The following is a 23,899-nucleotide window of genomic DNA, read 5'->3' on the forward strand; positions in this document are numbered from 1 at the left end:
AAACGAGGAAAACGGCCTCTCCTTTGCTTTTTATTTACATTCATTTGTCTACACAATGTGGTCATCAGCATGGTTAAGCCTGGTGTCCTTGGCGCTGACAGCACTGCATGTGCGCTCGGAACCCAAGATTGCCGATTTGGGTGAGTTCCTTTGAGCTGCATCTTGACGGATTCCCCTCTCTGACTTCTCCTTTCTCCAGCGATGGAGGATTACTTCGTGTGGGATCTACCTGTTCCTGAGGCGATGCCTAACTTGACCCACTATGCTGGGATGTTTGAGCTGGACCACGAAAAGAGCGCGAACATGTTCTTTTGGCTCTGGCCGAAGCAGAATGAGAGCGGAGCTAACGAGAAGCTAATCGTGTATCTCAATGGAGGTGAGTAAGAACTCTGAATTAGTGGTGCCCCACGATGTACTGATAAGTGTGATATTTCCGAATTAGGACCTGGATGGTATGCTATTGTTGATGTTAATTAATGGTGTATCTATTTCAACTAATGCTCTGTGTTCCCCATTTCGTGCCGTTCAAATTCAAGCTCAAGGTAAAGCAACCATGGAATGTGTTTTTCTTTTATCTTGGTCACCCATATCCCCTCTCTCTCCACAGTGAAGAGAGCCTCTTCCTAGAGAATGGGCCCATCCGCATGGATCTGAAATACCCGGACACGGTACAGCTAAATGAGGCGAGCCTGAACTCCTATGCGAGTGTACTTTACGGTATTATCCACGTTCCACCTGGGCTTATTTGTATCATTACCAGCAGAAAGTTTAAACTAACCACGTCTTGGATGTGCGTTTTTCATCTTGGATAGTGGATCAGCCGCTAGGCACAGGCTATAGCTATGTGTTAACCGACAGTCTGGACCATACCTTGAAGGAGGCAAGCCTATTTAATTTCCAGCCCCCAGCTCACTGGGGTCTCCCTGTGCTATATGATTTAATTTGTTAACATTAGGTGACGGACCACTTCATGAAATTCATGGAAAAATTCTTTGCTACCTTTGAGAACTACAAGAATGCCGATGTAGGTTCAGATGCTTATTGAATATTCTATTTTCCTTGGCCCCATTGAATGACTAAACATGGTCAACGCTTAGCTATATCTTATGGGACGGGGGTTCTCAGGTGTGTATATTTCGTATTTCGCTCACGAGATGCTCGAGCGCAATGTCAAAGCAAGTCCTCTACGGGTATGAATGAATATCATGACCGACTATTGCCTCTGAGAATGGCGGAGTCAGTTTAATCTAATTTTGCTCTTTTTAAAGTATAATCTCCGGGGCATCGCCATCGGTAATGGGTGGATCGACCCGCTGAACCAGTACCGCTCTTATTATGACTATAGTGTGGAGAAGAAATTGCTGGATCAGGAGGGCCAGGTAATCGTCTTAAAAATCCCCCCCCCCCCCTCCCATCTCTGACATCCCCTCACTGATATATGTGTCATGACTTTCTATAGGAGAGTGCCAAACTAGCGGTCGACAAATGTGACCAGGCTCAGCTGGCCAACAATGTGCGGATCCGAACTCCAGTATGCGAACAGCTACTGCAGCTGATATTGGATCATTCCGTCGTCACGTAAGGCAGCTTGTTGTTTACCGTAGGATGACTTGGTGACTTGGGTTTTAATGATTTCATTTTTCTTGCAGTGAAAATGGTGTGATGAGTTGTATAGACCAATATGATATTCAGAACAGGGACTCCTATCCAAGATGCGGGTTGGGCGGCCCAGCGGAATCCGCGAATATGACTTCCTACCTGCGAGTAAGCGGTTTTTTTCTTCTTCAAATATTATAGCCCAGAGGCTTCGTTTATTTTGTTTACGCTAATTATTTTTTAACAAAAAAGATGATCCGTGTGATTCAATCACTTCACATTCCCAACGCTCAACTTTTCGGGTGGACTGCCTGCAATGGGCACGTGAGCAACGCACTCGGCTCCGACCCCACTCCTGACGCACCCATTAAGCTGTTCCCATCGCTTCTTTCGCAAATTCCTGTGCTCCTCTATAGTGGGGCACAGTCCTTAGTCTACAACCACTTGGGCACCGAAGCTTCCATTGCCAATTTGGAATGGGGTGGTGCAAAGGGGATGGAAGATGCCGAGGAGGAGATCTGGACCATCAACGGAACAAGGGTGGGCACCTGGAAACATGCCAGAAATTTGACCTATGCGTTGATAGATCGTGCCGGTTTCTTGGCGGGGCATGGAGAGGGACAGTATGCGGTGCTGAACATGATGAATCGGTTCATGGGAGTGAGCCCAAATTGGGCGGCGGGATTGCCGGCCACCGTGGGCAATGAGACTCCCCCCGCATCCTCGAGTGGGTACGGATTGGTGGGCGGAGGGTATGTTACCCTTGGGACGGTCTTGGGCATCGCACTGGCATTTTTGGTGGTAAGCGTGGTCGCCTGGGCCCTTTTGCGGAAGCGCAAGAAGGACAAAGGAAAATTCAAGAGCTTGGCGGAGCAGGGCTACGAAGATGAGCCCAATGAAATGTACGTGTGGTCACCCCCTTTCTTCCTTTATTCGATCGTTTTTCTTCTCTCCTACTTTCTCGGTATACTTAAGTGGAATATTTTAATATTTAGGGACGAGCTGGTGATAGACTCCTCCGAGTTCTTTAATGAGGACGAGGACGACATCGAGGAGGCAGAGGATACGGACGATGAGCATGGGAGGAGGCATCAGCCTGGTAGCTCGCATTCGCAGGCTTAAAAGTACTTTTTTTTTTTTGCTATTATATCATCTCTAATAGATATCCACCTCATTGTCTCTATGTTTTAAATCTTGCCTCTTTCTACTATGGACCTTATGTCCAAACAAAAAATAACATTCTTCGAGCTGTTTTTTATTTTTTTATTTTTTTTTTCTATTTTGTTACTCTTTTCGAGCTCTCTATGGGATGGCTTTCTTTAAAATAATAGATCTTCATTTACTTTGTGCTGAAAAGTGGTTGGAAGGATTCGATGGTGTGCCGTTGATTTTCCTGGGCACTCATTCAAGTTTTGGGGATGAAAGGGAGAAAGCCTCCTCGGTAAAGGGAAAAAAACTAAACTTTTATATTCTTAAAAGATCAACTACAACACAGCCGGACAAGGGAAAGACGTTTATGCATCGGCCTGCTGAGCACGGCGAGGGCGACGTTCACCGCGGGGGCGGTCAACACGGCCAGTACCCGAGGCGACGCTAGAGGTGACGACAACCTTGGGGAGCTTCTCAAAGTTGAGCGACTTGAGCAAGTTCTAGATAACACAAAAAGAGGGGTGAGCCAAACTCAATGTCTTCATGTATCTCTACCACCCGCACTATGGGGGGAGGATCCCACTGTTTGGAATTAGCCTCATACCTGGGTCTCGGGGTCAATCTCGATGGCCTCAACATCCAAAGCGGACACCTCGGGAACATACTGGTCTTTCCGCTCACGCTCCTCCTCCTGAAGCTTGAAGCTGATGCCTCGCACGGGACCCTTCTGAATACGCTTCATCAAGTGGGTGGTGAAACCAGCGATCTTGTTGCGCAGACGCTTGGAGGCAATGATGGCGACCTCATCGCAGACACGCTTGTTGGTCTGGAAGTCGAGGGTGAGGCGAGGGTAGTACTTCTCGATGAGGACACGGGAGGCCTTCTTGACGGTTTTGGTGCGTACACGACCCTATTACAGAGGGATGGAAAATGAATCAGTTACGGTGTTTCTCTGATCTCAAGCCTCTGTTTCCATTCCATTGTCCCTCCGTTAAATAGGATGGATTCCCAGCACACCATTCCCACCCCTAGTCGTCCAACCCATTCATCCTATATGCCCCTCAACCCATCCATCCATCCCTACACCTCCACAGGCGTTCTCATGCCAAACCAAGCTACTCACCATTTTGACGTTCCTATCCGAATGTAATCTTCAAAGTCGGGAAAAGAGGAGGAAACTCACAACGCTCAATTCCCGCTACAAAAATCGATTCCATGGAGCTAAGCCACCATAATTCCTTCAAAGTGTCAACTCATCGGTGTAAGTGAGCCTAGACTGCCTCGTCCAAGCTATTTTGTCGCTATGGATCCCTCAATGCCTAGCCTAGAAGAGCCCTCCTCTGCGGCCGACCAGCAGCAGAATAAGCAGCCTATTGCACTAATGTGTATTGGAATGGCCGGATCGGGGAAAACTACGTTCATGCAGGCAAGTGGCAATCTCTTAAGTTTCATGCCATATGCTCTACTCGAGTTAAGGCTAAAATTGCCCTCCTTTTCCCCCTAACATATACACAGCGTCTGAACGCGCACTTGCACTCGATCGAGAAGCCTCCGTACATTATCAATCTCGATCCTGCCGTAACACACCTCCCTTTCACGGCCAATATCGATATCCGGGACACGGTGAATTACAAGGAGGTTATGAAAAAGTTTGTATTTTACCTTGGGGAAGGAGGCGTTTCGTGCCATTTACCAGTAAACCTCTTGTTCTGTTTTGTTTTCTCTAGATATAATCTCGGGCCAAACGGAGGAATCTTGACAAGCTTGAACCTGTTCACGACAAAATTTGATCAAGTCCTCAATTTCGTGGAGAAGCGATCTCCAACACTAGAGTAAGTCTCGCCCCCCGTTACGCATACTACTTCCTCCTTCCGGTCATCACCAAATCATATAGCTTATTAACCCTCTTCTCTGCTTGAACCCATAGCTACGTCCTGATGGATACACCGGGACAGATCGAGATCTTTACCTGGTCGGCGTCGGGCGCCATCATCACCGATGCAGTTGCTGCCAAATATCCGTCAGTCATTGCGTACATCGTGGATACCCCTCGAACCACAAGTCCGGTCACCTTCATGAGCAACATGCTCTATGCCTGCAGGTAAATTTTGATAAGATTGCTGTCGCTTGGCATGGAGGGAACCACTCATCCCATTCCCTGCAGTATTTTGTATAAAACGAAACTCCCGTTTATCCTCGTGTTCAACAAAACTGATGCCCATGTGCATGACTTTGCGATTGAGTGGATGAAGGACTTTGAATCTTTCCAGCAAGCCCTGAAAAGCGATGGCTCATACATGTCGAGTTTGATGAACTCGATGAGCTTGATGCTGGAAGAATTCTACAACCATTTGCGGGTGGTGGGCGTGTCTGCCATCACTGGAGAAGGGATGGACGAGTTTTTGGCAGCGGTGGACGAGGCCGTGAAGGAATACGAGACGGAATATAAACCAGAGCTTGAGCGGCTGTTGAGGGAAAGGGTAAGTGTGTGGAGTCAAAATTTATACTGGAAAGCCTCCATTGCTCACAGGGAGCTTGTTGCTGCTGAGTTTGTAGAAAGAGCGTGAGCAAGAAAAGAAACAGGAGCAGCTCAATCGACTTATGAACGACCTTGAGGTGAACGAGGGCAAGGAGGTGACGGGCAGCTACAAAGATGAGGAGGCGGACGAAGAGCAAGAGGATGACGATGACGACGATGATTACGAAGACGACAACGAGGACATCGGCGTATATAGTTCGTCTAGGACACCTACGGCGCGCGTACACAGAGAGCCGCCTCCAAATTTTGCAGAGAATGAACGCTCCTTCCAAAGCTGGATGAACCAAGTGCGAGTGGGCGCGGGAGTCGACCCGGTGGAAGTGGTGAAGAAGGAGCAAAAAGAATAAAAAAAAACAACCAACCAAATTATGTTCATTTAATTCTTTCATGTAATTTCATATCTTTTTATCCTCTTGATAGATTTTTTTTGCGAAAAAATTTTTATCCTTTTCTTTATTATCACACTATAAAACAAAGCAGAAGAAGAAGTAAAAAAATAGAGAAAAACGGGAATGATACTAAAACTGTGGATGCTGAAACCTCGCTCTAAAATTGACTAATCTTCCCCGACTGGCACCTCCTCTTCCAAATAACGGAGCAGCCGCACTCGAACCTCTGTCGCATCGTCTCCGCGCAGAGTATCGCTCACAAAGTTGACTTCGACTTGCATTTGAACCTATCCGACCCCGAGTCAACATCGAGCCTCTTCTTCAAGTGAAAATCCAACAAGTCCTTACCATTTCAAGGGCCCCTCTTAGGACCCCGCACAGCACATTCGAGTACCATAGTCCTTGCGCTACAGCATCCTCAGGCAACTCCACAAATTCTGCCAACGGATTCTCCTCAAACACAAGAGAAAATTCCTTGCCATCCTGTGACCAGTTGGTGATATTGGGGGTGATGTTTAGGAAGATTTTGAAGCCAACTTTAGAAATCACTTCTGCAGCGTCGCGAAAATCTGAGCAGCGGCCGATGTTGGCTCGAGCCAGGAAATCTTCAATTAGGCGAACCCCAATATTGTAACCCCTTTAGGCGAGAGAGTTCGATTGTTAGATGACCAGTGGGAATGATAATCATAATTAGGATGGACATACATCTTTTCAAGCTGTTTGTTTACTTCTATATAATCTTCGTAGTCTTTTAAAAGCTGGATGACCAGTGACCCATAGGTGAGCGTAAAAAGCTCGGCATTCTAATTTAAAGAATTGGCTGGATGAGCATGGTGTCCGCTATTACCAAGAAAGATAAATATAAATATCATTTACAATCTTCTCCACCCGATTCTTCCATGCATCTTCCCCCAACGCCTTATACTGTTTTGCTGCATATGACATGGCTGTGATGGTGGTTTACACTAGGTAGAAAGGACGCGACCCGAGATTAAGTGCCTTGTGCGTGACGAAACTAGCAAGCAGTCACATTATTCTCGCATTTTATTTCATAACGCGTGCATACTCTGAAAAGATTAGCTCGCCCAACCTACAGCATAACTACGAATAATGCCAAGAATAATTCGGCGTGCCCCGTGGTGGCAGCGACTTTCTCCAGCAGATTGGCTTCTCTATATCCAGGAAGAGTGGGAGACAATCGAGTGGGATGCCTTCTGGATCGCTGCAAGGTTCGTTGCTTTCTCAAAACTTGGTTTCCCTCCCTTATCTCTTAATCGTCTTCAATCGACGTGATCTAGCTGGCCTTGTGCACTCACTTTGAATGGCCTTGTTATATTTCTGAGACTATCTCACTGGTTTGATGATCCGCCCGCCAAACTACCACCGGTATTTCCTCCTAATTCCAGTAGTTACTATCAATCTTTTGACCCAAATCGCCCACCAAAGGTTGGTCGGGGATGGGATCTGCAGTTCTGGGTAATCCTTTATTCTTTTCTCACATTCCATCCAATGGCTCAATATAGTATTAACCCTGCTTTTATGAAAAAAAAAAATAGCGGTCCTTCCTGGAGTTTGTTCTTGTGAGTTTGAGCTTCATTAATACGGCTTATGTGTTTTTGCGATCCAAACGCTATCAGCTTCTGCAAAAAGAATTAGATGTAGGTGTTCTAGCACCCATTTTTTTAACTTTTTTTTCTCTATTCTCTGGAGTTTAAAGATAACCTTGATTTCGATTTCGACAGGAACCACCCAAGAGCCCAAACGCTCGCATTGTAGAATTCGAGCATGATCTCCCTGCTTGGTCTTTCACCATGCTTGGGCGCCTACTCTACCCTATCTACCGCCGATACTGGCCCTTCCGTAAGGGGACTGTTCCTCGCAGCCGCCAAATCTGGGAACTAGTTATCTGGGATCCTCCGCTGTTTGGCCTCTCTATCTTTTGCCTGTTCTCTCCGCCTCAGGTCCTAATCCTACATTTCATGGACTCCAATAATTGGAGGGTGCTACTACCTTGTTCGGTTCTAGTAGGATTCCAGACTTGGAGGGTCGTGGAAACCTATCGCACCCACCTAAAGGATAAGGAGATAGTTTTCGGACAAGTGCTGCATGAATACAACACCAGCCTGGTGAATCCACGCCTATTCGTCAGGAAGCATGACCAAGCGGTGGGGTCAGATATGGGTGTGGGGACTGACGATGGCTTTCTAGCTGGGAGTGAAGAGGAGAGTGCCTATCCCCTAGAGGATTTGAACGGCCACACAAATACTAGTAAATGGACACGGGCGTCTCCACTGGCGACCACGGTCTCTTCAATCGGGGATAGAGCATCCCCGGCTACACCAAAACGCAGGCTTCATGAAGGAATAGCTGCTTCATCCAAGTCGCCTTCCTTTGCTACGCCCCCAACTACAAACTTCTCAACGCCCATCTTTTCTTCATCCACCCTATCTCCCGCACGATTCTCGAGCGAAAAATCCTCGATCACGGATACAATAGACTCTCCGTATAAAGATCAGGAGAATGTTTTCCAGCGGCGACAGAGAAAATCGGGGAGGAAAGTATCCACACGATGGTGATTAGAGATTTGCAATTTATTTTTAAAATATAATAAACATAATTCATTTTTAATATTGCATATACTTTCACCAGCTTGATGCTCCTTCTATCATGATGAAAGGAACGCTTTTGTTTTTTGAACTCGGACTCTTCACCTGCTGGTTTATGTACTTGCTTTTTTTTTTTCTCATCACAAGTTACTATATTTACAAAAATATAAAAAAAAATGTATGCATCCACGAAATTTGATGTGCAATTGAAGCAGGTCGAAGTAGATGCAAGCAGCTACAGTGAATATATATTTATTTTTTTTTTTTAAATAGCAAAATTCCAATTGATCCTTATCAAGGATCTCCATTTTTTATACGAATCAAGAATCAAGACGAATCAGTAGAAAACTCTTAGTTGTTCCCCTTGGGGGCCTCCTTGTATGAAATGGCGGCCTCTTCACCCATAGCATATTGCACGGTAATGAGAAGCTCCTTTCCATCATCGAAATCGGCCTGGATTTTGTCGCCAAGATCCCCTTCGGGCAGTTTTACATCATCCTTGGTATTGCCTTCTTGATCCATCAAAGAAAGGAAACCACCATCAATGTCGATGAGGGTGTACTCAGCACGCTTCACATTGGGAACTTCCATGTTGTGAGTCGAGGGGGAGATATCTACACGGAAGATTATAGATTCAGAATCATCCCTATCATTTTCCATCCTCAACTTCGAAACTCACCCTCATATTTTCTACCAGTGAAAATGTCGATACCAACAAGGTTAACTTTAGCGTGACCGTGCTTACCCGTCTTCGAAGTCGACATATCGACAATCTTGCACGGACGATTCTTGATCACCACGTAACCATTTTTGCGCAGAGCAGAGCACTGCATCGGGACTATATATCGTGAGTAAAAAATTGCCTCAGGAACTTGGTCGGAGGAATAATGCAATTACAAAAAAAAAATATAGAACTTACAGGTTTCAGAGGCACCGGCGGAGGCCGACTCAAAATCGTGATCGTGTTCGTCGCTCATGATTAAATGGAGTGTTTGATTAGATCAACTATTCAAAGACAAAAAAAAAAGTAGGAAGAAAAGAAGTGGATGACAAAAACACAAACAAAAACAAAATAAATCTGAACTTATGAACCATCGCATCCCTCTTTCATAAAAAATTAAACTGCGCCATAAAGTGTGACGAGAGCATTTCGAGGGTGCTTCGTTATTATCCAGAACCTATCTCTATTTACAAATCTGGAAATAATGAAAATATCCCTCTGATGTTTTTGAAACAAGAACGGGATGACATATCAGTTAGTGATATCAATCACAATAATTGCCTAAGAGCAGCAAAAGAAATTCTGCATATTTATTACCTAAATTCCCATTGCTGTTTTCCTCCTTTTATTATTCCTGATTAACTGCAACTGAATCAAGAAATGAATCAACTCTAACGAATTCAAAAAAGAAACGCCAGTTATTTACAAACATGTTGATTCCCTCTTCGTCCATTGCTGCGATCGGGGGGAATTTGGTGCATCGGCATGCAGCAGTTTACAGATTTTTTAGATTTCTAAGAATGCATTTGTGAATAAATTTAGGAATATTAATCAATGTCTAATTAATTGCTTTCGCATTTCTAACCCTCAGTTGAAAACGTATATTTTGCGCCCCTGTAATCCTCCATCCCTTTTTTTCTAATTTTTTTTTCCATCGTTTCGAATAGGCTAGTTTTCTTCCCTTTTCATTAAAAAAAAAAATCGTTGCCGTTGCACCATGTTAGGGCTTAAGACCTTGGTTACTGTTGCTACTCTCTTCTTGGCGGACCTTGTTTCCTGCCAACAACCGCAGACCCAGCCGCGACCCCTTCTCGATGTATTGAAGGAAAATGCGGAGACCGCTGCGCTGGCAACCCTCCTCTCAAACCCTCAGTACGCTCAACTTGCAGGCTTCTTCAATAATACTGGTAGCAATAACACTCTTATCGCCCCGAGTACGACGGCACTCGGTACAGCTATGCAAGCTGATTTGGGCAAACTACAAGCATCGGATAACACCACCGACATGATTTCAGCCTTTCTTAGAGTACGTAAACAGTATTTGTGCACGGCACAGTAACGGCTTTCAGTCTGCCACACTAATGCCCCTACCCGGCAATGTTTCTTCTTTTTTTTTTCCTTTTAGTACCATATCGTTGAAGGAGGTGTTCGTACTACAAGTCTTAGCAACGGTGTAACTATCCGGAAAACACAACTCAAGGGCAAGCCGTTCGTAAACCTTCCTAACGATGGGGCCCAGGTCGTTGCCTTTATCAAGGATGAATTGGGTGTTAGTGTCAGCTATGGTGTTGATAAGGCTAGAATTGTCCAGAGCGATCTTGAGACTAGCTCAGGTGTCGTGCAAGTCGTTGACAAAGTTTTGATGATTCCGCAAAATGTTTCCACTACTGCCGCGCTGGCCAAGAATGAGGCATTCGTTAAGGCAATCACTGAGAAGAATCTCTCATCCGTCATTAACACTCTTGAAGGCGTGACGGTGTTTGTTCCGACCAATGAAGCCCTTAGCAAAGTCTTAAACAGCTCCTCCACCATGAATGACACAGTAGTTGCGAATCTGCTCAAGTACCACGTTATTCATCCCCAGGTGTACTATTCGCCAGACCTGACCAACAACACTAACATCACAACTGTGCAGGGAGGAAGCCTGACCGTCATTAACCAAGACAACAAAGTGATTCTGCGTGACGCCAACAACAACCAAGTTAATGTTGTTATGCCCAACCTAATCACCTCTAATGGTGTTATTCATGTGATTGATGGAGTGTTGACTCCTCCTCCGAACATGATCAACACCACCATCCCTGGCACAACTGGAGCACGCTCTGGGGCATCCAACGTTGCAATTGGATCTGCTACCCTAGGACTTTCTGCGTTCATGACGCTCCTTGTTCTTCTGCTCTAACTCACGTAATATGGTGTGCATTGTTCCATACGATACCAATATCAACGATCGAATACGCTCGTTTCTTCAACTGTCTCTTAATTTTTTTTCTGCTTACATTTTTGTAGTTGCTAATATCGACTTATTTAGTGGATAAATACTAATAGCTTAATAAACGATTTTATGAATAAACTGGAATATTCTCGTGAACCCGTAGCCAGAAGCCATGTGCGAAATTCGAACTCAAAACCTGCATGTTGCTCCAACCCTCCTTCTCTAGATAACTCATATGCGGCGGATGTTGAGCCAACCATATTCCCCTTTGGACACAAATACTTGCACCCCTTTGTTTTACTTTTTTTATAATTATGAAAGAATGTCATATAAATATGCATTGCAAGGAAACTTTTTGGCCACAAGTACCTGTGTCCGGTAACAGGTAAGAGGGCAACTTTTTTTTTACCTTTAATAGTGCGAGAACTTGCACCCAGTGGCTTAATCCTTTTTTTTGTTTGTTTGTTTTAACAAGTACCTTAATTGAAAAGTATACTATCCTGTTAAAAAAGGAATTAGCTTTTACGTCAAAATCACTCAGGTAATGCACCTGACCTATCTCGAAGGAACTGGGAGTTGGAAGAAAGAGAGAGAGAGAGAGAAGAAAAAAAGAATAGCATAGAGGAAAAGAAGGGGAGAAAAGAAAAAAGTAAATAGAAAGAAAAATTAGAAATAAAAAGGAACAAAAGAAAAAAAAATAAAAAACGGATATATGTGAGGAGGGATATTAAAGTAGTGTACAACAGCTTTAGGATACACCGTTTATGTACATGAATAGTAGATAAGACAACAGTAAAAGGAGAAAAGTGCGAAAAAGGAAATGATATTGATATTCAGCATTGGGAGGTTGGGCGCGGTACTCAAGACGGAGTTGAGACTGAGATTTGGTGTTCAGAGGTATCCTGGGTAAAGATCACGGATTCATATCTGATATTCAACCAGTTTCCCCTTGACCATTTATCGATGAAGTCTTTTCCCGATTCTGTTTCATCGCTGTCCACCACTCGGACTTTACTCCTCGCTGTAGTTCGTGGTCAAATTGGTTGGTCATGGCTACCGGATTGGGCTGGGCATCGTCTAGTACTAATTCAAGTCTCGAGCGGTATATAATCCACAAGGTTATGTCATGGCTCAGAGCAACCACTTCGTTGAAGCGTTGGTCTATTTGTTTCGGGTATTCCTAGGAAACGCCTTTGCAAGTGCTTGCGAGTGGGCGACTTTTTTCAACAAAGGAAGCTTTTTATTGAAAATTTTCCTGTACAGTTAAAACGGTAGGGTAACTTCTAAGTCAAAATCACCTGGGTACTGCTCCCAGCCTATCTTGAAGCGGTTTGCAAATAAGAAAATAGATTGATTGTTAGAGTTTGTTGATTTGAATGCTTGAGTATATAAGATAATGAAATGTAGATAGATAATTTTTCTTTACTCTCGCATACCGTTTGATATGCAGAGAGCAAAGGTGCTGAAAGAGAATGACATTTACTGTCGCTGTAATATATATCTAAGCTCATGTTCAATTGGGACTACTGGCCGCTTTTGCCTTAGGGAGGCTCTTGGTTTTTGATTGCGAGTGGGCGACTTTTTTTTTTCCTCTTAGGACGCGAGAACTTGCGTCCTGTGGTTTATTTAATATATATTACAAATGTGAGATGCGCTTCCGAACAAGCTTATTAAGTACTAGAAGAAATTGGGGTATAATTTAAAGAGTTCCGTGCTTGAAAATGTCGGATTAAGTGTCCTTGGCTTCCTCGAAATCGAAGGCTACTTCTTGGCTGTCATCGATCTGGATTAGCGAGCTCTTCCCCCATTTTAGCCTGAAGCTTTCCTCGTCTTTTTTCCTCTGTGCCTGTATCCATTGTCCTTTGATTGCTATGATAAGATCTGACAAAAAGATACACTTGAATGTGATATCCTCGTGTTCTTGGTTGCGAGTGGGCGACCGGATTTTTTTTTTTGATCAATCAACGGAGACTTTTATTAGTTTCCGTAGCTTACAAGAGTTTAATGATTACAATGAAATAAGAAAGGGAGGAATAAAGGAGTGGAGATATAGTTAGGTGGCAAGGTGGAACTTAGATTTTGACAATTTATGTTAGCCCAGAAAGGGAGAGAAGAGAAGAAAGTAAAGAAACGCAAGGGGGTAAGGATATAGAGAAGGTGATAAACGTGGAGTATGGGAATAAAGGGTAGCTTAGATGTATATAGTGATCGGGTATTTGGTGAAAGATATGAAGTAAGGAGGAGGGGAGGTGGTAAAGAGGGCGACCGAGAGCTATTATTGGTTATGGAATAAAATTATTCAAATATGATTTTCTAAACTCTATTTCAACGTTAGCCCGGCTAGCTCAATCGGTAGAGCGTGAGACTCTTAATCTCAAGGTTGTGGGTTCGACCCCCACGTTGGGCGCTATTTTTTCATTTTTGGCAATAGAATAATTGCTTTATCAAACATTTCTATCAATAGAGTATTCGACTTTGATAATATTTTTTTATTGAGAGAATCATTGTTAAAAAGTATCCTATTCAATAAAAATGAATGATGCCAGATGTTTATCGTTTAGAGAATAAAGAAGAAAATAGGTGATAAAATAACCACTACAATATATTCTTGAGGGATTAGAGAAATATAGAAGGAAAAAAAGAGAAAAGAAATCAGTTACAAAAAGAAAAAAAAATAAAGATGAAAATAACAGCTCTGTATTTATATATAGGGTAAGAGGAATGTCAACTATAATTATTATAAAAAAATTAAAAGTCTATATATTTCAATATTTCATAGTGATAGAATAATTAGGATATTGGATGGAGAAGTTCAGGATTCCAAATATTTGTAGTCTAGCTTCTCTAACCTAACGTGCGAATCCTCTTTTTATTATCCTTTGAGGAGATGGACTGCTATTCGATTCTCCCAATTCTGTGCAGTTCGTATTCTAGCTACATCTTTCGTTTAGTTGAATTTATTACTTCTATATTATAGACTCGAAACTAACTTTCAAAGCATAATACTTCATTTTGGGAGCAAAATAAAAATATTTTCAAGTAATAGCTTTGAGTATAAACAATTACATTAGTTTTCCTGATAGGCAGAACCATGTGTGGGATATCAGTTAAATAATATTATAAGAGATAACATTACAGGTATAATTTTTTGAAATACACCATCTGAGTTAAAACCTTTTTTTTTCCTATAGGGACGCGAGAAATTGCGTCCTGTGGTTGAGTTAAAACGATTCGAGGAAGAGCCAATTGAGCCAGGATTCCCAGGACACGGAAATATTAGGCGTGTCAGCATGAGTTCTTAGAGTTGAGTAATAGTGACTTTCCGAAATGTCGTATTTGATTAGGATTCGGAAACTAGGGTGATTGAGGTACTAAAGTACTTTAACAAGGATTACAAGTAGTAGACTAGATTCGTATCACTTAGGAATCGAAATGTATCCCTCATCTAGCGATCTATTCCCACGAGCTACGTCATCATTAAAACGAAACCTCTATTATCACATTCATTTTCACACCTGTTCAAAGCAAATTTTTCTATATATCGGCAAGAGAGAATATATTTTTGAATTAGCCCTTTGTCTTCAAACACACATCAATAAACTCCTGAAAATGTCGTTTTTCGGTAGATTACCGAAACGCGTCCCATCTATTACTCCTTCTCTTCGTTTGCGACTACCACTAACTCAGCGACTACCATGTCGAAACCATTTCATCCCCACATATCGGCTTCAAGCTTCTCGCACATTCACTACTGCAGCCCCTCGTCATCTCGCTGCAGTCACACCGGACACCGAAGTTGATCCACGCCTCACCGCTGAACGCTTTGTTGATGAGACTGATGTTGTAATTGTAGGTGCTGGCCCCGCTGGGCTGGCTGCGGCTATTCGATTGAAACAATTGGCAAATGCTGAGAACAAGGAAATCCGTGTTGTAGTATTAGAAAAAGCTGGTGAAGTTGGAGCACATACTTTAAGTGGGGCTGTGCTTGAGCCTAGAGCACTTAATGAGTTGATTCCAGATTGGAAAGAGAGAGAGGTGAGTGCTTAATCTTTGAATGCTGCTATATTTTATTCTAATATCTGCTATTATGAGTTAGGCCCCGTTAAATCAACCGGCTCTCCACGATAAAATGCGATTTTTAACTTCGAAATATGCGATTCCACTTCCACATCCGCCTCAAATGAATAACACAGGAAATTATATTGTTAGCCTTAGCAATTTTGTTAAATGGTTGGGACAACAGGCCGAAGAGATTGGTGTCGAGGTCTTCCCGGGCTTTGCGGCGACAGAAGTATTGTATGACGAACAAGGTGCAGTGAAGGGAATTGCAACAAATGACATGGGAATAGATAAAAGTGGGAAGCCAAAGGTATATTCCAGCATTTTTTTTTCCTTTGTAAAAATTACTTATTTGAATCCGTTTTTGACTTAGGATCATTTTGAGCGCGGAATGGAGTTCCACTCCAAAGTCACTTTACTTGCTGAAGGCTGCCATGGTTCGCTTACCAAGTGGCTCGCCCGCAAATATAATCTCCGTGCAAATTGCGAACCCCAGACATATGGTATCGGACTCAAGGAGGTGTGGGAGATTGACTCAGCTAAACACGAGCCCGGTCTGGTTGTCCACACGCTCGGCTATCCTCTCGATCGGATGACCTATGGAGGAGGTTTTATGTATCACATGGAAAATAATCTTGTTTCTCTTGGGCTAGTAGTTGGTCTAGATTATCAGAACCCCTATTTGTCTCCTTATAAGGAGTTCCAGCGGTATAAAAGCCATCCTTTCCTCCGCAAGTATTTGGAAGGTGGCAAATGCATCTCTTATGGGGCCAGAGCCTTAAATGAGGGAGGGTATCAATCGATTCCTCAGCTTGCATTCCCAGGAGGAGCCTTAATCGGGGCAACCGCTGGATTCATGAATGTGCCAAAAATTAAAGGTACTCATACAGCAATGAAATCCGGGATGCTTGCTGCAGAATCAGCCTTCCGTGCTCTTAATTCGAGCGGAGATGTCAGTGGCCCAGTCATGCTTGAAGATTATGAGAAAAATCTACGTGAGTCTTGGGTGGCGAAGGAGCTTTGGGAGATTCGCAATGTGCGCCCGTCTTTCCACACGTCCCTCGGTTTATATGGTGGAATGATGTGGTCGGGTATTGACACCCTTATTCTGAAAGGGAAAGTTCCTTTCACTTTCCATCATAAAGGCCCAGATTATGCCCAACTCAAGCCCGCGAGTCAATTTAAACCTATCGATTACCCCAAGCCTGACGGTGTCATTACATTCGACTTGCTTGAGTCTGTATCGCGAACGGGAACCAACCATGAGGAGGATCAGCCTGTGCACCTGCAAGTTGCGGATAAACGTCGTGCAGTGGAGAGGAACCTTAATGTGTATGCTGGGCCTGAATCCCGATTCTGCCCTGCTGGAGTGTATGAGTTTGTGGAGGATGAGTCAAATCCGGGCGAAATGCGTTTGCAGATTAACGCGCAAAATTGCATACACTGTAAGACGTGCGATATCAAGGATGTTAGCCAAGGAATTAATTGGGTACCACCACAGGGTGGAGAGGGACCTAAATACGTTCTGACTTAACTGATCTTTTAATAGTATTGAATGGTATTTTTTCTCTGATCATGGCCAGCATTCACTATGGTCTATATATTATCCTCCCTACTCTCCTTTTTTTATCATGTAAACTCTCTACAAAATGCAAAGGTGGAATCACCTTATAAAAAACGATTCTCTAACTCTTGAAATTTTAGTTGAAGTTATTGAGTTATCCTAAAGATTCCTCCAATTTTTCTAACACAAGCACCCATTTTTGAATGATTTTTCTCAGGCTTTTTCGCAAATTTGATAGTAATCTTATAAATGTTTTGTTTCTGCATTAGCAAAGGGTATCATTATTATAAGAAGAGGCATAGTGATTCTTTATAATATAAATATAAAGATTGCATATTATGCAATCCAACTACACAATCCCCGTACTTCACTTTTCATGGCTTAGGCCGATGACGTCGAAACCCTGCTCTATTCAATCTCGGCCATAGTTGTGCGTTCACGAATATTATCCTAAGGAATCATATAGATTACGCTTGTTTATAATGCGATCGCACGCATTTCTATTATTGCTCTTTGCTGCATTCTCTTCATGTTTAGCATCACGTTCAGATTCATCTGCTCGCATTTCTAAACTTCAATCTCTTCAACGCGATGGCGGCGTTGTCCCCCTGAACTCCGCACTCTTTGACGAATTTACGGCCACTCCCCGGACCTACGGTTTCGTCGTTCTCTTGACGGCTCTCGGGCGGGAGTTCAACTGTATCCCGTGCCGCAAATTTGATCCCGAATACCATTTGGTCGCGTCAAGTTGGAAAAAGAAAAACGAGAAAAATGAAGAGAGAGCGTTGTTTTTTGGAAAATTGGATTTTAAAGATGGTCAAGAGATATATGCGCGATTGAAACTGACGACTGCCCCAAATATTCTTTATTATCCGCCCACCTCTGGTCCTTATGCAAGAAGTAACCCGGACCCTGTCCGATACGACTTGAATAAAGGGTTTGAGGCTGAATCCTTGGCAGAATTCCTCGCCCCTCTTGTAGGCACAGAAGTCCCCGTCAAGCGTCCGCTGAATTACACTCTCATCGCCTCGGTTGCTTTCCTTTTTGCAGGTGTACTTGCTTCCTTTAAAATAATGTATCCCAAGGTTATGAAAGTCGTGCAGAGCAGGAACACATGGATGTTTGCTACCTTGGTGACGGTATTTATGATGTGTAGTGGGCACATGTGGAACCAGATTCGAAAACCGCCCTATGTCGCTGGCAATAGAGGAAAGATCCAATATATAGCGAGTGGATATCAGAATCAATATGGGATTGAGAGTCAAATTATTGCAGTCTTATGTAAGTGATTCCTAGCATTTTTCAATGAGTTGCGCTGATATATCCAATTATGCCGGTCCTCTTTATAGATGCTGGCTGCGCGCTGAGCGTAGTCGTACTTACCGTCGCTGCACCCAAAATTGCAGATGGTGCGAAGCAGCGAATTGTTGTGTATGCTGCAATGGGCACCTTTATCTTCTTGTTTAGTCTGATTAATTCACTTTTCCGAACGAAACAGCCCAGCTATCCCATCCGGCTTTTCCTCTAAAAATTTCAATACATTCTTTTCTGGTAATCTATATGGCAAAATTCCATCTCTAATGTGATATATGAACTTGTATTCGATGTCGAAATCACAAAGGAAGAAATCATAAAAAACAAACATAGCCCAGGCAGAGGCAAACACGATGGGATGTAAAAGAATGACAAAAGCATAGTATAAATTACAATATATTCTCAAAATTACACTGAGTTTTCCCCAGCTTCCGCCTCACTACTTCTCATGGCGATAATTCTCTCCATCTTCAGAGCCTGGATATATGCCACCACTGCTCTTACCAATATAAACCACCCCACGACCATTAAGACTAGGGACATGCCTATATTTAGGGACATACTGCTATCGCTATCGGAGGGGTCGACCGAGCTCCCATCATCACTAGAGCTATTATCAGTGGAATTAAGTGGTCGAGAATGAAGGAAAAAGCCAATTTGAATTAGAGTAAGACCGAGTCCAGCTTTGGATCCGTTCTAAGATTAAAAGAAAACACAAAATGTCATTACAAGTGCCGGATGGATGTAATATTCGAACGAATTACCTTGGCAGCATGTGTCACATGTAATAAATAGGTAAGCATGAATCCCACAAACTGGAATCCGACTGATATCAGCATATTCCATAGGAATGAGAAGAGGCTTCCAACTGGCATGCCTTCTACTAGAATTTCATCACTCTCAAGTGAAGGGATTACTGTCACTTCATACTCGAAAGGCGGCGGAGCATCCAGGGCGGCAGCTTCGTATGAGGGTGGGAGATCGTCCTCTTTGGCAGCTCCAGTAGTGGGCTTTGCTGTAAGATTAGAAAAGACGCCATCGGTACTATGGATCTGGAGATGGTGTGAATGAGATTGAGGCGGAGGAGGTGTAGTGGTATTTTGAGAAGGCAGAAGAGGATTATTTTCTGTGGCAGTGAGGGAATCGTTTTCGTGGTCGGGCTCTAAAGCATCATTGTCATTGTGAAGATCATTCGACAGACTGGAAGTTGCGTGCGATGGTTGAGAAAAAGAGGGTAACTCTGTATCTGGATCTATAGTACTGACCTACGTCAAATTTGTCATGATTAATAAAGTCACTAGTGAAATTATCATTTGTCATTTTACTTTATGAAATCTTGACATAGTATGTTGGTCGGTGTTTGTGAAGAAGGTGTGATACGGAAAAAATTATGGATGCAGTTCAAATGAATCAGTAGAATTTTCTAGAGTAGCACAGATACGTATCCACTTCTTAAAAATATAATCAAAAATTTTACTCCGAGAACCAGCAGAATCGAAGAGAAAAAATATGAGTCAGATTCTATTTGGCGCAATGCGCAAAATATAAAATGCCCGCCGAGCCGCTCTTCCCTTTTCTTCTTGGTTTTTAATTTTAATCATATTATTATTTTTCATATCCCCATTAGTTTTATAGATATTGTGTAGTCATCATGTCGCAATACTAAACGGAAAGTTTCTCCTTTCCCCAACTCCTTCCCTTTCAGCCAAATCAGCACTTATTTTTCCAAAATGTCTTCCTCTTTGACATCCACTCTCGTTTTAACGAGTTCCTTTTCGTCTTCGACCTCCACTTTTAGCTCTACAAGCTCTACAATTCTTCTTGGTTCATCCTATTATTGGACAATTTCATCTAGTATTCTTTAGACACTTTTCATAGACTATTTATCCTGACAAGTCTTGTACAAAGTTGTTCTTTTTTTTGCTCCAACTCTTCCTTTTATATAGTCTATTTTGTAAAAAAATTCAAAATGCCTGCAGATATTCAATCGGAATATGCGCTCTCCAAACTTGGAGAGGTCCTCGATGGCGATCTCGAGCTCTTGGATGTGATCGGTAGTGGCTCCTACGGTTTTCTCTATCTCGCTCGCTCTATTTCCAATGACACCTATTATGCCGTGAAGCGCCTTTCGAAATATGGATTATCTTCCGCCGAACTCGAGTATCAACGGGTCGAACATTCTCTACACTCTCGTCTTCACCACTCCAATATTGTTAAACTTGACCGAGTTTTCGACACATATCAAGACACTTGGATTGTCATGGAGCTTTGCGCTGGTGGAGATCTTTTTGATTTGATTGAGTCTAGTGGGAGTACCGACCTTGAGCAAGCTGAAGCAGTATCAATGTTTGGACAGATAGTAGAAGCAGTATATCACGCGCACTCACGTGGCGTTTATCATCGCGACATCAAGCCTGAAAACATACTAGTTGCCGAGGACGGAACCCTGAAACTAGCAGATTTTGGACTAGCCACCGAAGAAAGATACGTTCCAGAATATGGCTATGGAACGCTGGCCTATATTGCCCCTGAAATGCACGAAGATACTAAAACTGCTGGAGTTGTTGACGCTGCCAAAGGCGATGTCTGGTCCCTGGGAGTTCTACTGTTAGCCATGTTGACCGGAAAACATCCTTGGCAAGAGGCACATGAAAGGGATCCGATATATGCCCGTTATCTTCGAGACTCTTCCGTTCTTTCCGAGATGTTCCCACACATTTCACAACGAGTAATGCGGCTCGTTATGGCACTTTTGACGGTAAATCCCCTACATCGTCCAGATATTATGGAGGCGAAGAAGCTGCTTAACTCTCTTTCACTCGCAACCGAGGGGGCCAATGGTTCAGAGGAAGATGAAGGTTATGGCTCACTTAAATCGTCCATTGCGCCTGGATCTCTTGGCTGCTGGTCGGAAATTGATGAGGAGGGTGAGATGGATTTCTCTCAACCAGTTAGTTTTGAGGACGATTGGCAAGTTGAGGATGGGGTGTTTGTATGCGAGCTTTAATCCTTGTTATTCTTTTACTGCTTATTCTTCCTCTAATGGAATTTTATTTTGGGAATAATTCTTTATTGTTTATTGGGAATAATAAATCATCATTCCAAGATTTCTAATTCTTAATTCCATAAATGGAAATCGTCATATCTAATGATGGTATGACGTTTAATCGAAGCATCGAGAAACAAACCTAAAAATATTCGCAAAATGAAATGGCTCAGTTGATTGGACAGTATTTTCAGAAAGACGATTATGCGAGGGGGAAAAGCATGTTTAACCAAGCTGCATGTATGGTGTAAACCGTCAACAGTGTGCCAACCAAAAATAAAATTTTTATCAACTCCAATTAGTTAAACGGAGTCTGTGTAAAAAGCCTCTTAGTCCATATGGCTAGACTTTGGAAAGCATTCGCTCATCTTTCTAATTGCATTTCACCATCTCAATCAAAGGACTAGGAGTATACCACCACGCGCATTTCTACCGATTTTATTCTGTCCTCCAGTACCCTGAATAATTTCGTTGAAGAATAGTTTCATTCCAAATAAATTGTGAAAAGGTATAATTGATAGAATGCAACGCTAGGGTCGCAATTGCTTGAAAAAGCACATCTGACATCAAGCAATTATTTATTCTCAGGGAGGTGATCTGCAATTTGTTAGTCTATTTCAAAACTGACCCGAAATGCAACTACACGTCTACTCCGTCTGGATTGTGCTTACCCTTTTGGGACTACAAGCTGCTGCCCATCCCTACTCCTTTGATTCCGGAGGAAATGGACTCGTAAGGCGAGCCGATCCTCCTGCATCATCACAAGGAACTCCACTGCAGCCAAAGGAAGAACCCAAACCGTCTGATAACGGAACTAATCCCCCAGACAATGGTTCAAAGCCGGATAATAAGAATCCGCCCGATAATGGCAGTAAACCTCCAGGTACTAGTATCGATCCTTCTCCTTCACAACCATCCCAGCCGCCCGATAATGGGAATAAGCAACCACCAAATAATGGCAATAAACAATCACCAGATAATAACAATTCCGGTGGTGGCAAAGTAGAACCACCGCCGGAGACTGTGAATCCGCCGGCTGTGCCTTCTCAACCCAATACGCCAAATCCTTCCACACTTAATCCTAAAAATCCTGGCCCGACCCCTACTCCTGACCCAGTGCCTTCTACCTCACGTGGCCGTGGTCCTAGAACAAGTACATCCGTGGTGATAGTTCCTCCAGCCTCTTCGGGTGCCCTTGATCAAAGTCAATTGCGTCCTTCGCAATCTGTGCAGGCAATGGATGCGCAACCTCAACAGCAGGATAATAGTGGGGGCCAGTTAATGACTGCGGGTATTGCAATCGGATGCGTGGTTGTAGCTGCAGGCATTGGAATCTTTATTTTTAGGAAATGGAAATTATCTGTAAGTAGGCAGAGATGTTCTAACAGAATTCGCGATGACGATCTTTCTAAATTTTTTATATTCGCCTCCCGATAGCCCTCAAACAGGTTTAAAGACAAAATGAGAGGTAGTGATGCAGGGTTTGGGTTCACGCGCTCTCGGAAATCTAACGCAGATTTTCTACGTGAACTTCAAGACCCTTGAGTTTTACACGCAATTCCTGTCAACTAATACGTACAAAGTTTTCTATTATTTGCAAATTATTTAACGATTAGTATATGCTTATATTGTTCTTGTTTTTTATAGTTTTTCATAAGGAATTTATATATCTATTATATTTCAGTTATATACACACCCCTCTTTGCATGATATTGGAAAATTCTTGTTTATCTTCATTTTTCCTTGGGTTTTTTTTTATTTCACAATTTTTATCTAGGATAACCCTCTATTTTATAAAATATTCATATATATCGGATTTTATTTTAAATTTTCGAAAAATTTGAAAAGTACAAATCAGAACAATTTGGTAGACTTGTAAAATAACTTGTAAAAAAAGAACGGACATGTTACTCATTTTGTACTCATGTCGACTGTTTTCTACAGTATATACGCAAACTGATATTTTACGCATTAACGTTAGCAACTATTAACTCAATACTTGCCCACAGCAAAGGAGGAGAATCTTTCTTACAAAGGAATTATCTCAATATGAATTTAAACCATATATCTAGATGAGACTCTGTCTAACATTTGTCAAATATCATATAAAATAATAATAGTAATTCTTTTCACTACCACACTTTATCAAATGTTGTAAAGTAATATTAAGTTGAAATTTAGGTGTATTGCGATTTTTTTGTAGTACATTTCATACGATAATTATACCATTTTCCATTTCATGTTGACTTGATATATCATTCCCTGTATTGACTTCAAAGCGTCAAATCTAGATACGAACTTCTACATGGACAAGCGTAGTTCATCTCTTCATTTTTGCTTTCTTCACTTTAACTTAATATGAAAAATCCAGTAGCCATGAAACATTAGCATACCATTGGAAAAATGTAGTGATAATGTAGTGGGATTAATCCGATCATTGCTGTCTTTCTCAATGTTAATACTTGCAACTCTTGAAATCTGCTTAAGTGAAGCAAAAATAAGGACGCCCAACGTGGGGGTCGAACCCACAACCTTGAGATTAAGAGTCTCACGCTCTACCGATTGAGCTAGCCGGGCCCTGACTGACTTGTTACGAGATAATTGGTTTTTTGTATGGGGAAATCACAGAGGCAGTCACATAGACATTCAGAAAGCATATTGAAAAGTATCCTACTCTGTTAAACCTGGTGAGTGTTGAAAA

General features: G+C 42.6%; 13 protein-coding genes and 2 non-coding genes across 15 annotated transcripts; 10 read left to right on the forward strand and 5 right to left on the reverse strand.

The window, feature by feature from the left end:
• Positions 1-55: 55 nt before the first annotated feature.
• VTP21DRAFT_11260 (uncharacterized protein) lies at positions 56-2,718 on the forward strand (the record flags this gene model as incomplete). Its single annotated transcript, XM_069390687.1, has 13 exons — positions 56-140; positions 200-376; positions 443-452; positions 537-542; positions 608-717; positions 813-880; positions 956-1,024; positions 1,098-1,190; positions 1,269-1,379; positions 1,460-1,578; positions 1,650-1,764; positions 1,849-2,498; positions 2,592-2,718. 13 exons carry the CDS (start codon positions 56-58, stop codon positions 2,716-2,718), a joined length of 1,740 nt encoding a protein of 579 aa, XP_069252810.1.
• A 392-nt stretch (positions 2,719-3,110) lies between these two features.
• VTP21DRAFT_11261 (40S ribosomal protein eS17) lies at positions 3,111-3,871 on the reverse strand (the record flags this gene model as incomplete). The annotated part of the gene is made up of 3 exons (XM_069390688.1): positions 3,111-3,245; positions 3,350-3,655; positions 3,869-3,871. 3 exons carry the CDS (start codon positions 3,869-3,871, stop codon positions 3,111-3,113), a joined length of 444 nt encoding a protein of 147 aa, XP_069252811.1.
• A 177-nt stretch (positions 3,872-4,048) lies between these two features.
• Positions 4,049-5,631, forward strand: VTP21DRAFT_11262 (uncharacterized protein; the record flags this gene model as incomplete). Its single annotated transcript, XM_069390689.1, has 6 exons — positions 4,049-4,171; positions 4,261-4,394; positions 4,473-4,577; positions 4,673-4,846; positions 4,910-5,225; positions 5,302-5,631. 6 exons carry the CDS (start codon positions 4,049-4,051, stop codon positions 5,629-5,631), a joined length of 1,182 nt encoding a protein of 393 aa, XP_069252812.1.
• Positions 5,632-5,840: 209 nt separating this feature from the next.
• Positions 5,841-6,618, reverse strand: VTP21DRAFT_11263 (uncharacterized protein; the record flags this gene model as incomplete). Its single annotated transcript, XM_069390690.1, has 4 exons — positions 5,841-5,960; positions 6,022-6,310; positions 6,379-6,476; positions 6,550-6,618. The coding sequence occupies 4 exons, from the start codon at positions 6,616-6,618 to the stop codon at positions 5,841-5,843; spliced, it is 576 nt and encodes a 191-aa protein (XP_069252813.1).
• Positions 6,619-6,783: 165 nt separating this feature from the next.
• On the forward strand, positions 6,784-8,249 carry VTP21DRAFT_11264 (uncharacterized protein; the record flags this gene model as incomplete). The annotated part of the gene is made up of 4 exons (XM_069390691.1): positions 6,784-6,902; positions 6,972-7,149; positions 7,230-7,331; positions 7,416-8,249. The coding sequence occupies 4 exons, from the start codon at positions 6,784-6,786 to the stop codon at positions 8,247-8,249; spliced, it is 1,233 nt and encodes a 410-aa protein (XP_069252814.1).
• Positions 8,250-8,630: 381 nt separating this feature from the next.
• VTP21DRAFT_11265 (uncharacterized protein) lies at positions 8,631-9,256 on the reverse strand (the record flags this gene model as incomplete). The annotated part of the gene is made up of 3 exons (XM_069390692.1): positions 8,631-8,893; positions 8,959-9,117; positions 9,199-9,256. The coding sequence occupies 3 exons, from the start codon at positions 9,254-9,256 to the stop codon at positions 8,631-8,633; spliced, it is 480 nt and encodes a 159-aa protein (XP_069252815.1).
• A 741-nt stretch (positions 9,257-9,997) lies between these two features.
• VTP21DRAFT_11266 (uncharacterized protein) lies at positions 9,998-11,182 on the forward strand (the record flags this gene model as incomplete). Its single annotated transcript, XM_069390693.1, has 2 exons — positions 9,998-10,306; positions 10,406-11,182. The coding sequence occupies 2 exons, from the start codon at positions 9,998-10,000 to the stop codon at positions 11,180-11,182; spliced, it is 1,086 nt and encodes a 361-aa protein (XP_069252816.1).
• An 853-nt stretch (positions 11,183-12,035) lies between these two features.
• On the forward strand, positions 12,036-12,399 carry VTP21DRAFT_11267 (uncharacterized protein; the record flags this gene model as incomplete). The annotated part of the gene is made up of 2 exons (XM_069390694.1): positions 12,036-12,121; positions 12,243-12,399. 2 exons carry the CDS (start codon positions 12,036-12,038, stop codon positions 12,397-12,399), a joined length of 243 nt encoding a protein of 80 aa, XP_069252817.1.
• A 1,150-nt stretch (positions 12,400-13,549) lies between these two features.
• VTP21DRAFT_t93 lies at positions 13,550-13,622 on the forward strand. Its single transcript has one exon. It is a non-coding gene; the product is annotated as a tRNA-Lys (tRNA).
• Positions 13,623-14,824: 1,202 nt separating this feature from the next.
• On the forward strand, positions 14,825-16,808 carry VTP21DRAFT_11268 (uncharacterized protein; the record flags this gene model as incomplete). Its single annotated transcript, XM_069390695.1, has 3 exons — positions 14,825-15,250; positions 15,312-15,584; positions 15,648-16,808. 3 exons carry the CDS (start codon positions 14,825-14,827, stop codon positions 16,806-16,808), a joined length of 1,860 nt encoding a protein of 619 aa, XP_069252818.1.
• Positions 16,809-17,320: 512 nt separating this feature from the next.
• Positions 17,321-18,366, forward strand: VTP21DRAFT_11269 (uncharacterized protein; the record flags this gene model as incomplete). The annotated part of the gene is made up of 2 exons (XM_069390696.1): positions 17,321-18,119; positions 18,188-18,366. 2 exons carry the CDS (start codon positions 17,321-17,323, stop codon positions 18,364-18,366), a joined length of 978 nt encoding a protein of 325 aa, XP_069252819.1.
• Positions 18,367-18,560: 194 nt separating this feature from the next.
• Positions 18,561-19,495, reverse strand: VTP21DRAFT_11270 (uncharacterized protein; the record flags this gene model as incomplete). The annotated part of the gene is made up of 3 exons (XM_069390698.1): positions 18,561-18,848; positions 18,917-19,417; positions 19,478-19,495. 3 exons carry the CDS (start codon positions 19,493-19,495, stop codon positions 18,561-18,563), a joined length of 807 nt encoding a protein of 268 aa, XP_069252820.1.
• Positions 19,496-20,121: 626 nt separating this feature from the next.
• VTP21DRAFT_11271 (uncharacterized protein) lies at positions 20,122-21,159 on the forward strand (the record flags this gene model as incomplete). The annotated part of the gene is made up of 1 exon (XM_069390699.1): positions 20,122-21,159. The coding sequence occupies one exon, from the start codon at positions 20,122-20,124 to the stop codon at positions 21,157-21,159; it is 1,038 nt and encodes a 345-aa protein (XP_069252821.1).
• Positions 21,160-21,831: 672 nt separating this feature from the next.
• VTP21DRAFT_11272 (uncharacterized protein) lies at positions 21,832-22,743 on the forward strand (the record flags this gene model as incomplete). Its single annotated transcript, XM_069390700.1, has 2 exons — positions 21,832-22,560; positions 22,636-22,743. 2 exons carry the CDS (start codon positions 21,832-21,834, stop codon positions 22,741-22,743), a joined length of 837 nt encoding a protein of 278 aa, XP_069252822.1.
• A 959-nt stretch (positions 22,744-23,702) lies between these two features.
• VTP21DRAFT_t111 lies at positions 23,703-23,775 on the reverse strand. The gene has a single exon. It is a non-coding gene; the product is annotated as a tRNA-Lys (tRNA).
• Between the last annotated feature and the right edge of the window lie 124 nt (positions 23,776-23,899).

The sequence above is a fragment of the Calcarisporiella thermophila genome (genome assembly GCF_041956535.1).
Source record: "Calcarisporiella thermophila strain CBS 279.70 unplaced genomic scaffold VTP21scaffold_8, whole genome shotgun sequence".
NCBI classification, from domain to species: Eukaryota; Fungi; Calcarisporiellomycota; class Calcarisporiellomycetes; order Calcarisporiellales; family Calcarisporiellaceae; genus Calcarisporiella; species Calcarisporiella thermophila.